The sequence below is a fragment of the Propithecus coquereli genome, unplaced genomic scaffold, assembly GCF_000956105.1.
Source record: "Propithecus coquereli isolate 6110/MARCELLA unplaced genomic scaffold, Pcoq_1.0 Scaffold1, whole genome shotgun sequence".
Classification (NCBI taxonomy): Eukaryota; Metazoa; Chordata; class Mammalia; order Primates; family Indriidae; genus Propithecus; species Propithecus coquereli.
This window is the reverse complement of record NW_012133857.1, coordinates 14,353,263-14,365,842: the sequence shown is the minus strand read 5'-3', so window position 1 is coordinate 14,365,842 and position 12,580 is coordinate 14,353,263. Positions and strand designations below refer to the sequence as shown.

The 12,580-nt window shown below is 54.1% G+C and overlaps 1 protein-coding gene across 3 annotated transcripts in view; it reads right to left on the bottom strand.

Annotated features, from left to right (window-relative positions):
• Positions 1-12,215, bottom strand: part of TEX264 (testis expressed 264) — a 31,176-nt gene extending 18,961 nt beyond the window's left edge. Inside the window, exons 1-3 of one of the 3 annotated variants that reach the window (XM_012637939.1) lie at positions 12,105-12,152; positions 11,144-11,217; positions 8,926-9,212 (exon numbers count right to left, since the gene is read on the bottom strand). In XM_012637939.1, coding sequence (XP_012493393.1) covers positions 8,926-9,183 — 258 coding nt within the window. In that variant the 5' untranslated portion in view covers positions 9,184-9,212; positions 11,144-11,217; positions 12,105-12,152. Of the gene's footprint in view, positions 1-8,925; positions 9,234-11,143; positions 11,218-12,104 lie in introns of those variants that run through there. The other 2 variants (XM_012637933.1, XM_012637947.1) reach the window with 2 other exon arrangements.
• Positions 12,216-12,580: the final 365 nt, after the last annotated feature.

Here is a 12,580-nt window from a genome sequence, read left to right as displayed (position 1 = left end):
CCACTCTCTCTACTTCCACTACTGTTCTCCCCAGCCTACCTTCCCAGCACTATAAAGTCATTATTACCAATTCTCACCTCTGTCCTTCCACTCCAGCCCTTTCCAAGATCTGTCAGCAATCCTCTAGGGGTTTCTCAGCCCTGCTCTGCCTCTTCCACTCTGGCCATCCCAGCCCTGCCTTGGAGTCATACTTTGCTGCCTGGGATTTGGGCACACATTCCGGGCTCTCACCTCTAAGCAGACCCCAGGGGTCACCTCCAGCTCTCTATGGCTCTGGTCCCCTTGCTTCCCCCTTGAATCCTGCGACATCAAGCTTCGCTCAGAGCTTTAGTGGCAAGCAATATGATGCAGTTGTCAGAACCACAGCTGGAGGCAGGCCAAGGTGTATATCCCAAGTCATGTGATCCTGGACAAGTCCCTTAGCTTCTTGGAGCCCCAGTTCCTTGATATTTACTTATAAGACTGTCATATTAATGAGACACTTCACAAGGACGTAGCCCAGGTCTAGCATTCAGCAAGTGCTCCATAACTGTTCTTGGTTATTAGTAGCTATAATACAGTCCAAACTGTCCGTTGGCCTAGAATGCCCATCCATCCAAACCTCTGAATATCTAGTTCCTCCCTGCCCAGTCAAGTTCAAATGTCCTCTTGGGGACTCTTTGGTTCAGTGACCCTCTCTTCGCCCCCCACACCTCCCTCCCAATATTTTGCTATAAACTCTCTTGCCCATATCAAGTCTACCTTGCAGCACAGTCATTTCTCTTGGCCTGAAGCTCCTCCCACCCCACCCAGGCAGAAGCATAAATTGCTGTAGTACCACCTCTTCTCTCTAGATGGTGCAAGTGCCCTACTCATGCCAGGACAAGACCAGCCAGACAGGCAGGAGGTTCTGGCAGGCCTCCTGCTGACAGACCAAAGCACCGTGCCTGCCACAAAGCCTATCTTCATGTCCCCGACCCTAGCAACCTATGCTGTGCAAAAGAAACACCTAGTACAGGTCAGATGGAGAAATGGGTGGAAGGTCACTTGATCTCTCCTCTCCATCCCTGGCCTGCCAGAGTTTGGGTCCCAGGGCCTATCCTGGGATCACTTCAGCAGCCCTGACGGGGCTTTGATCTTAATGTCCCAAAAGACACCAGAACACACATGATCATCCTGCTTAGAACCTCTTAATGGCTTCCAATTCACCTTTAGGATGAAACTAAACTCCCAAGCCCAGCATGCAAGGCTATCTTTTAGAATGGCCCACACAACACTGCCCGGATTTGTCACTTTGCACTCCCTTTCAGCAGCTCCAAGCCCCATCGGGGCCAGAGCCCAGATGGGCAGGCACCCACTGAGTATCTGTGTGACAGAGGGAGGGACAGATCCAGGCTCTGGCCCAGCCCGCCTTGACAGCCTCCTCACCCACCACACCCCCCCACACACCCACATGGAACTATTTACAGCTCCCCAAACATGCCACGTCCTCCCATGCTTCCTGCCTTTGCGTAAGCTACTTCCTCTGCCTGAAATGTCCTTCTTCACCCCTATTCCACAGTCCCTTCTGTCTGGGAAACTCCTGTCCATCCTGCAAGACTCAGCTCAATCCTCCCCCTAAAAACATTCTGTTGTTCCCCGCCAAGCAGCCCCTCCTCTCTGATCCCAAGTACCCACTTAGGAGGCAGGTCTTCTGCTGCACTGTAATTGATGGTCTCCCTGTCTCTTCACCACTCTAGGCCTCCAGGCAAAAAGGTCCAGGATCTTGCACACACAGAAAGTTCTTGGGGAATGCTCAGTGATAGTACATGCATGCACACACCTGCACACACAAGCCCTGCATCATGAGTAAACCTCCTCTCCCTCCACCTAGAGAAAGGGATGAACTCTTGCCACAGTGGAGGGAGGAAGCTATTCAGGAAACAGGACATCCAGGATCCTGGAGGTGTGTGGGGCACAGTGGCTCCTTTCCCAACCCTCCCCTGCCTGGCCAGTGGCTAAGGGGCAGCCTAGGAAGACCCTCAGTAAGCCTACCACCTGCTAAGCCACCCCATGCAAAGCTGGAGCCAGGAAGCAGCTGAATTCAGCGCCAGCAAGGAGATGGGACAGGCCCTAAGATAATCCAATGAGTGGTAAGGCTGGTCCAGTAGTGGAGGGGGGTGGGGGAAAGGGGGGTCTCCCAGGAAATCCTGGCCTACTTCTCGGGGAGTGGCCTACTAAGGTTGTCAAGAGCCCAGAAGGTGGGGGTGCCCTGATGGCAAGAGACCGACCCCATCCATCTTGGTTATTGAACAACATCTTTACTTGGGACTAATCCTAGGATGTAGGCCTGGCCCTTCCAGCTCTACCTGCCTGTTCCTTTTCCTCTGGATACCTGTGCCCAGAACAAGAGCTGGACCAGAACTAGCCCCAGCAAGTAACTACACCAGGAGACAGGACAGTGGCCAGACTCATCACCAGTTTGGGTAAAGGCAAGTCCACCCAGTATCTGTTCTCAAAACAAGAGTACCAGGAAAAAGATACAGGCATGCTAGACCCCTAAGCTCTCCTTTGGGCTGTGAAGCCTCCTGAGTCCCAGCATTATGAGAAGAGGGCAGCCTGTTTGGAGCCTAAAGCTTCCAGGTATGAGTTGGTCCCAAGGCTGGCCCCACTGCCCCTACCAGAGAGGTCTCACAGTGCTGTTGACCGTCTTGTGTGAGGTCATAGTAAAGAAAGCCACTTCAGGGACCCTGCCAAGACCTCACTGAGTCTGGGAACTGGACAAGATTGATATCTTCCAGAATCTAGGAAAAAGAAATGCCGTCAGATGGCCCACACCGAACCCGGTCACTGGGTTCAGTAGAAAGGGCCAACCCCAAGCCCACAAGCTGCACGACCTGACAGAGACAGCTGCACCATCTGCCAATCCCAGACCCAGAGGGATGCCCTTTTCCCTCCCATGCCAGCCCACTCAACCCAGAGCTGCCCAAAATAAGGGGAAAAGTAGAGGCAGTGCCCTTTATATGCACTGGTATTCCCAGGAGAACAGAGCATCTGCACCTGCCCATTACTAGTGGTTGGGCACTGGGCCTTGTTCACTGTCCTGCAGTTGTCAACACACCCCGTGTGTCCAAATTCCCTGAGCAGCCAGTGCCCAAAGCACATTGGGGCAGGCACCAGTCAGGACATGGGCTGATGGAGACAGCCAAGCTAGAGGACAGGACCTACATTTGAAGAGCCAGCAAGATGCTAACCGTCAAAGGTGGGTTCAGGGACTGAGAGTTCCCACTTAGAAGTCTTTCAGGAATCTTCCTCTCCACCCCCACTCCCAAGCACAATCCTATCAGCTGGCATCTAACAAGGCACTCATCACTTGCCCCCGTCATCGCTGTCTTCCATGCATAAGCTCATAAAATCTAAACAGCCTTGTGCAGTAGGTACTGATATCAACCCTGTTCCTGAGGCTCAGAGAACCAAGCCACTCAGCAAAGGTCACAGCAAAGCAGTGCTGGAGTCAGAATTTGAACCCAAGCAGACCAGCTCCAGAGTTGTACCGCACAACCAAGGCCACCTGGGAGCCCGAGAAATAGGCCCTAGCTAGGACTAGGTGCACAATGGCTTTTCCTTGCACTGCACCTCCTCACATGGTCCAGGCAACCTGCAGGAGGCTGGGACCAGGCCAGGGGCAGGCAGGGTTCTTAGCCATACGAAGTCCCAGTGGCATAAAGCCCTCAGGCAGGGATGGATGTCAAGTGTGCTACGCAGCTATTAGGAGGCAGGTACTGGGCCTTATCCTTATCATTTAGTCCCTACAAGGACAAAAACCCTGAGGTAAGGATTCTTTTATCCCCATTTGACAGATGAGGAGACAGACTCAGAGAGGCCAAGTGACTCACCCAGAGTCACATGCTGGCAAGCAGTGGAGCCGCGATTCAAACCCAGAAGGGCAAATCCAAAGCCCTTACCCTCATCTCACCTCCCTTCCAAAGGTGGTTCTAGAGGCGCTCGCCCTTCCAGACCTATCCCACACAGTTAACCTGCTGCAGGGCAAAGCCTGGACTCCACCTGGCAGAAAAATAACCATGTGGTAATGGCATAGGGGAGAGCCTGGGCCCTCAGAAAACATCAGCCCAGCCCATATTCCCATTGTTCTTGTGGAGGATCCTGGGAAATTCTACTCCCTCACCCTTTCCCGGACCTCCAGGAAGTGTCTTCAGGGAGGGCTGAAGGGCCCCATCCCCACACACACTGAGGGGGAAGGCAGAGAATGGCAGAGGCCTACCCCAGAACTCTCACCAGCCTCAGCCCCTACAGACTTGCTGGCCCCAGGCCTTGATTCTCAGTGGACTAAGGAGAAGAGGGGGCTTCAATGGCAGTCTAGCTTACTAAAGGCAGAACCCAGAGTGCCACCAGTTGCCCCTCCCACTCCATGCCTGGGGCAAGCACCCGCTCGCTACTAGGTGGTAGATGTAAGCAGCAAATACAGGTCCACCTTGGCCAGGTAAACCGAACTGGCTGCCATGTCCCTCTTGTTTCAGCCAGGCTCCCCACAAGGGCAAGCAGGCGGGCTGCTTAAGCCCCAAACACAACAGTAGCGGTGGGGGTGGCAGCAGAGGGTCAGGCTGGAGGCAGAGGGCCAGGTTGGCAAGCAGGATGGATCCACTGGCATGGTGACAGCAGCCCAGTCACCAGGTTCCCTATTCACAGGTTAAAGCTGGCGAGGATCAGGCTAGAGGTGGCTAGAATCAGGCAAGGCACTCAGGGCCCTCCCAGCTCCTTCCTTCCCCTCTAACACTGAAGGTTCCCAGAGGGACCAGGCCCAGGAGGGGAGGCGAAAGTCACTTTCCAAACCCCTAGCACCCACTTCAAAGGCAGGGATGAATTTAGTTTAGAATTTTTCTAACCAGGACCCTTCCTCAGCTATGCAAGGGCAGTGCGGACAGAGTATATGTGTGAATTAGGGGTGCAAGCACAGATCTGTGACTGATATCCACCTCCCCCTCTCAGGTTCCTCTTTCTGAAGAGAAAACAGCCTGCACTGCATGAATGCTGAACCCTGGGGCACAGGGCACCTATAAGCCACTGCCAGGGTCTGTCCACTTCCCAACACATGCTCCCTCCTTCTACCCTCCCTACTCCCAATCATCCCAAGGCCTTCAGGGATGAGGAATGAAATGCTTCCTCCTGCCTTACAGGAAGCACTTTCCCAGATCTTGTAGCCTCTTTCCACATAGGACTAATAGCTCAAGCAGCATCTAATATGAAAGGGTCCACAGCAACTGCCACTATTCTGCACTGGTGGTATCCTTTCTTGTGCCACTTTCTGGACCCACACCCAGCCTAGGTGTGGCTTCCTCAAGCCTTTCTAAGGCCTCTCCTATGCCCAGCTGAGGTCAGGAAGGGGTATGCTAGGGAGCTGTCAGTCTACACACCTCATGGAGGTGGGCAGCATCCAGAGCCAGGTCGCACTTCTAACCTGGTTATTCACTGCCCCACTCACACAGCCTGAAATAGCCTCACTTCCTCCCCACACTCACAGAGAAGCAGATTCTGGCTCCTGTTGTGCCAGGAGCAGTGCGGATGGGACACGCAACAAGTCAGCCTATATCCTGTCTTTCTCTGAGGACCAGAACATGCAGGGCCCCATGCTGCACACTGCTGGTGAAGGCAGCCTAGGGAGCGGAAAGCTTGGGTTCTCAGCCTACCCCAGGACCAGGATGAGGCCTCTCCTCTAGGCTCCCATCTGACATCCCCACACTAAGAAGTTCTGAGGGTTGGGACCCTTGGTCCCCATGGTACCCCAGGCCCAGTACAGAGCCTGGCACAGATCAGGTACTCAAGCATTTGCTGAATGAAAACAGAAAGTGTGAGATCCATACCTCACTCCTGCTATGAGAACCTTAGTTTCCCCCTCCATAATATCAGGAGTGCGGACCAGGCGGCCTCAGGGCTTTACAGACCAGAGAGTCTATGATAACCATAAGCACCTACAGCCTGGGGGGGGTCCATGGTCCTCTGAACCTGTTATAATCATTGCCAGGCAGAGAATGTATTACCCAACTCCCAGAGTAGGTGGGGACCCAAGTGTCCCTGAACCATCCCAGGTGCCAGTGTGACCTAGCTCTCAATGGGGATACAGGTGTCTTTTGGAATGACCCAGGACTGGGAGGGGCAGGGTCCGAGGCACCACCTTGACCTCTTCAGTCATCCTCTGTGCCAGCCAGATGTCCACAGCCAGGCCAAGGGCCTAGGCTTGCTCAGCCTGACCCCTCAGCACATGCTAGTATAGTATGAGTGTTTTTCCCACCCTTTTCTTTGTTGTTGTTAAGTATCTGTTGAGGGCTAGGTGCTGGTGTGAATTGCCTCACCTATATCACTTAACTCTTACCAGCCTATCTATGAAGCAGGTAGTTTATCACTACTCTGCAGATGAAGAAATAGACACTTAAAAAGGTATGTGACATGCCTAAGATCACAGAGCAGGACAATGATGGGACAGAATCAGAACCCAGGACCGCCAGCATCATGGCTGTGTTCTCTGACCATGGTTCTCCCAGACCAGCACCCAATACAGACTAGATCCGGCCAACCCTGGACACTGAGGGCCTACCCCATGGGGTCCACCACATCTCTTGGAAAGCTATATGGTGGGCTGCCTGGAGGCAGTGGCTAGGCCAGACCACGGGGAGGGTAACCCATGCCAGGGTTCTTCTATCTCATTCTTCCCTGGACCTGCCTCCAGCACTGACCCCGGGGTACCCTGCTGCCTTGGCCCCTTCCCACCCTGGAATTAGCACCTTCGACCCAAGAGGCAATGTGCTGACTCCAGAACAGGCAGACATGCTGATGAAGAGAAGCAGCCATAAGGACTCTCCTCCCTCCCACTGGGGTTTTGCACAGGGATCCACCTGGGCCAGGTGTGGAAGGAGGGACAGGGATCAGGGGAGGGCACAGGAGGAGGAGGGACTTACACAACAGACCCTTGCAGGGGTGGGGGTCAGGCATCTGGTCTAGGGGCTTCCTAAAGCCCACTGCCTGCCTCATTCCACTCAGGCCCCAGTGCTCCTAACTTCAGTTAGTGCCATCTGCCAGTCATGTGACTGCAAAACCTCAGACAATGTCTCCTCATTCCTCAACCAGCTGATATCACCACTCACCTGGCTGGGCCCAACCCAGTCTCTTCAATGGCCTCCCTTTCTCCTCTCCTTCCCTCCTCCACCTAACCTTCAGTTAGCTTCCTAAAACAAAGAGGGGAAGCCCACACGGTGGGTGTCTCACGTCTGTAATCCTAGCACTCTGGGAGGCTGAGGCGGGAGGATTCTTTGAGCTCAGGAGTTCAAGACTAGCCTGAGCAAGAGCAAGACCCCGTCTCTACTAAAAATAGAAAAAAATTAGATGGGTAACTAAAAATAGAAAAGACTAGCCAGGAGTGGTGGCGTGCACCTGTAGTCCCAGCTACTCAGGAGGCTGAGGCAGGAGGATTGCTTGCGCCCAGGAGTTTGAGGTTGCTGTGAGCTAGGCTGATACCACAGCACCCTAGTCTGGGCAACAAAGAGAGGCTCTGTCTCAAAAAAAAAAAAAAAAAGAAAAGAAAAGAAAGAAAAGAAAACACCCAAAGAGGGCAAATTGTGCTGCACCATTCCTCCCACCCTCCCAACCTACTGTACCTCCCTACCACCTGGCTCAGCAAACCCTTCCACCTTTCTCAACCTACCACATGTCCACTGGCCACACTTCTGTCACCCCATATCTCCAGGCCCTGCTCTTGCAGGCCTTACTGATGGAGCAAAATTCTAATCACATGAGAAGGCCCAGCTAAAATCCATCTCCTTTCTGAGCCTCCCAGCAGACTTGTGACAACCCTCCCTGAACCCACAGCTCAAAGTTCTATGGACACTGAGCACAGTGTCTTGTTGAAAAATCATTTGTGTGGGGCTGATGTGCCAACCACACAGAGTTTCCTGAGGGCAAAGTCAGGTCTGATTCATCTCCAGAGTGCAGGTGTGGAGCAGAACCTGGCACAGAGAGGGAATCAGCACACCCTTGTTTCAACTAAGTTCCCCAGTGAGGTCTGGTCAGCAGACAGTGGGTAGGCTGTAAGGCTTGTACACTTGATCTCTCCAGGCAAGGAAATCAGAGCTGGGGATTCCAAATGCTTGGTTTGGCATGGCTCAGTATCAGAGGCTGAAGAACCCTTGACAAAGCTGTCAGCCTATCCAGCTGTGGGCAGCACCACCCCATAGCATGGCAGGAGACTACATTGGCAAGCCTTGACTCATCAGATGCCGTAACTACAGCCAGACACCCACAGGGTGCTAGCAATGCGGGGTTAGTCTCTGACACCGGCACCCTCTAAGCAGCTCATCCAGCTCTATGTGCCCCCCTACCCCCGGCCCTCTACCAACCAGGCAGCTTGAGATCTAAGGAAACACCATATGACTGGGTCAGAGGGCACCAAAATGGCTGAAGAGGTGGGATTCCAAACCCTATTCCCAGGGGCTGCCCTCTTAGCCCTTGAAGGCCTATATCCACAGCAGGAGAGCTGAGGGGGGAAAAAAGCACAGAAACAACAAGATGTAACCTCAGAGTGGGCAGAATCTCAATGGTCTGGCCTTAGAGTGCTGGCCCCAAATGGAGATGGAAGAGGGAGGGACGGCAAGAAGAAGAGACAGGAGACTAAAGAACTGGCAGAAGCTAAGGACTCAGTGGTGTGGTCCACTGCATTCAGAAATCGATGAGTAGCCAAGAGCAAGAGGAAACAGGCCTGGGCAAGTAGAAAGCCAGCAAACAGGTGCCTGGAGCAAAAGCCCAGGCTAAACATGGAAGGGTCTTCAAGCTCACAGAGAAGGGGTCTGCAGGGCCAGCCCAAAGATTTTCCTACCCTTTCCTCAGAAACCAAATCTCCCTTCCCTCAATAAGCCCTGGCCCAGGTCCATCCATGGGTGGAACTCCATGGAGGCTCCTTACCATGTGGGGGTTGTCATAGTAGACGGCGATGGAGCGGAGTTTTGGGGAGATGCTGCAGCTCTCCGTGAAAAGCCGTCCAGTTTCGCCATAGGGCCCCAGGTGGAACTTGTAGGCCACAGTGACATTGAGGATGGGGGGTGAGCCGGCACTCACTGCCACCCCAGCCAGCAGCCCTGAGTACCCGGCAAAGGCCAGCAGAGTCAGCAGCAGTAACAGAGTCAGGCCCCCAATCAGGCCCAGTAGTAGCAGGTCCGACATGGCTCTGGGTCCCCCACACCCCCAAGGAGCTGCAAAAGAGAGAGAAGGGAGAGGAGGCTGGTAGACTGCTCTGACCAATGTACCCAGCTGCCCGCCAACCAGTTCTGGCCCGACCTCAGCCCTGCCTTGGGTACTCTAACCAGGAGGGGGAGGGGCCAGAGGTGTTTATACACAGAGTGACCTAGAAGGGAGCTACAAAGGATGACTGAAGCCACAAGCCTCTTTATTTCTTAATCACAGTTGTAGAAGCTCTCAGAGCAGCTATGTCAGCTGGCAACCCTGGTCATACCTGGGGAAACTGAATCATAGAGGGGCAGAGGAGTGAATCAACCAGCACATACTCCTGGCCCTGACCAGTCTCCCCTAAGATGGGCCAGATACCTGCCAGCCTGCTTTTCCTCCACATTGCCTCTTCCTTCCCACAGCTGAACCACACTGCCAGTCCAGCCTCTCCAAGCCTCATGGACCACTGCCAGGGGGAGGATGGGCAAACACCAAGGTTCAAACACTTACTAATAAACAGGAAAACCATGAGGAACAAAACCCCAGGGGAAAATATGCCTCAGGAAGAGAATTTCATAGAAGCCTCTCCTTTGCTAAGTATATCTGGCCCGCAGGGACCTTGCTATCCAGCAAGCTCACCCATCCAGAACCAGAAGAGACCTGAGAAAAACAGCCTGAGTAGCCAGAATAAAGTCCAGCACTAAGCTTCCCAGACTTGAACCAACAATGTTAACAAGCTTCATCCTACTTTTCTAGCCCATAGAAGACTAGAAACAGCAAGGAGTAGGAGGCTGCTAGACGTGGAAACACACAACAGGAAGAATAGTTACCATAAGAGTCAGAGAAGCTATATAAGAGCAGGCCCAGGAACATGACACAGAGGCCAGTATGTGAGCCATTCGAGGCAGACCACCTAGGCCTCTAGACAGCCTGGGGTAGAGGCCTAGCTCTCTTACATAGAGGGCTTGATCTGAGTTGCTCAGGGAAAAAACAATCATAGCCTAGAAAAGACTGTTTAAAGAGAAAGGGAAACATTCGACCCATTGGGGAAGCATTCCCACTCCAATTATTTAAAATTAATATTTAAAATTGAAAAGGTTTTGAAGCTGAAAAGGTAACGCTGCAAGCCCTGTGGAAAACTTAGCTCTATGGAATTATTTGTTCCTTATGGGTTTTGGGTGTTTTTATACTGAAAAATTGTCACTAGAGTCAATGAGCACATAGCATTTGCCTCACAAAGAAGTGAAGTAAATTTCTAAACTTTTGAGGTGCCTCCTACTGGTCCTCTCACCCATCTGTGCTCCTACGCATCAGTATCACTGTCTTTTCTGCATGTGTTCCCTGTCCTACTCATCTTGTCTCATTAGTTTCATTCTTGTTTTCTTTGATAATAATGAAGATGATAAATCTTCCATGGAGCACTTACTATGTGCCAGGCAGTGTCTAAGTGCTGAAACACGACTACTTTACTAATCCTCAAAACAATCCAACAAGGGAGGTATGGATCAGTATACAAGTGGTTGGAGATTAAGGGACTCATCCAAGGTCACACAGGTATTAAACAGACCACCCGGACAAAAACACACGCAATGGGAACCCAGGTGGTCTGGCTCCAAGCTTCCACTTCTGCTTTCTCTCTCCTCCCTGGTATGTGGCTTCCAGAAAGGCCCAAGCACTTAATCCACGTTGGACACCTCTAAACCCTTGGCTGGAAAACTCTCATCATCTAGGCCACCACTTGCCTTGGGAGTGACCTACCCTCTCAGCTGCACACTTCCAGTCTCCTCAAGGGAATTTAGTCCCCACTTTTCTCTTTCTCTCACCTTCCGAAATGCTCAGAAAGTGGAAAAAATGCACCTGCAGGCCTTAAAGCTTTGGTCAGCAGGGGAAGGGGGAGCAATGTGAATTTCCCCCATATATCAGAGGACAGGAAGGAGAAGGGCTAGGGGAGGCTCACCTGAAAAGCCAGGCTCACTTTTAGCAACTCATGGCATCCAGTGTGGCAGGGGCCAAGCGCTCCAGTGCTGAGAGCTGAAAGGAACAGTCACCCCAGCCCAAAATAATCACTGAGCCAGGTACCATGTCTTGACTATCCCCTTTTCAGGGAATGCCCTCCGGGGTTTCTACAAGCACCCCCACCCCATTCTCTGACCCCTTGGGGAAATCAGAAGCCAAACTCTGCCTAACAATGTCAGGGCTCTTCACTAAGGCTCTGCTCATGTCCCTCTTCCTGGAGGGCTCCAGCCACCACACATGAAGCTGACAGTCCCTTCTGCGACCACCGGCAGGCTGTGCCATCTCTCAGGCCTCGGTTTCCCCTCCAATCAGAGGCCCGGTAAGGACGCCTCCGGTCGGGTGGGGCTTCCTGGCGCCGCTCACGTGCGTGGCGGCGGAGGGCCGGGCCCTTAAAGGGCCCCGCCGCGAACAAAACTTGGGCGCTAGCGGGGAGCGGGAAGACGGGGACTGTGAGGGGCCCGCACGGAGAGGAGGGGGCCCCTCCTCACACTGAGCCTCGCCTATTTACTCAGCCCCTCTCTCTTCGCCCACAACCTCACTGAACCCCACGGATGCCTGTAACTTAGGGACGCTAAAGTTTGCAGCCTGGGCTGCGAGGCGCGGCCTTGGGGAATGGAGGCGGACTTACACGCGACTCCAGCCTCTGTTTTCCCCCCTAGCTCCACTGCCCTGGGGCGTGCCCTGCACCGGCGGCCGAAGCAGTGGGCCGCCCAGGATGGTAGGGGCTGACCCAAGGTCGCGTCTCGGCCCGGGCCAACTGTGGGAGAGACAAGATGCAAAGAGAGGCTCAAGGAGGGGACGCAGGGAGCCCTGAGGTCGCGCCAGGACGGACGCCGGGGGTCGGGGGGGGGTCCCAGGCCCACGCCCCGGCGGGGACGCTTCCCCTCTAGCCCAGCCCTCACCTCAGCAGCCGCCCGCCGCGGACGCCGATCCGCGCAGGCGGCTCGGGCGGGGTCGTGGAGCCTGCGCGCGCCAAACACGCACGCTCGCTCCGCCCCCTCTCGCGGCGGAACGTGGCCGTGGCCGTGGGCGCGTGCGCGCGGGACTCGGAGGGCGGAGGCCTGCCCCGCCCCATCTCCATGGCAACGGGCGTGCGCGGATCGCCTGGAACTGGCTGGGACTGGACCTACCGCGTACCTTCCGCCTCCAACAAACTGCCCGGTTACCGGTGATTTAGCAACACCCCAGGGGATCTGGGTTGGCGGGAGCACCCCAGTAACAGCCCAGCCCCAGGCGCTGGGGAGAAGTTAGCCCAGTGGCCTGGAGTAGAGGGCCAAAGGGAGCGTTTGTACAGGTTAAGGAAGCGCAGCACAGTAGTATTAGCCTCTGGCATTTGTGCCACCTTTAGTCCTGCCATTTCCTCTCACTGAGGCTTGGC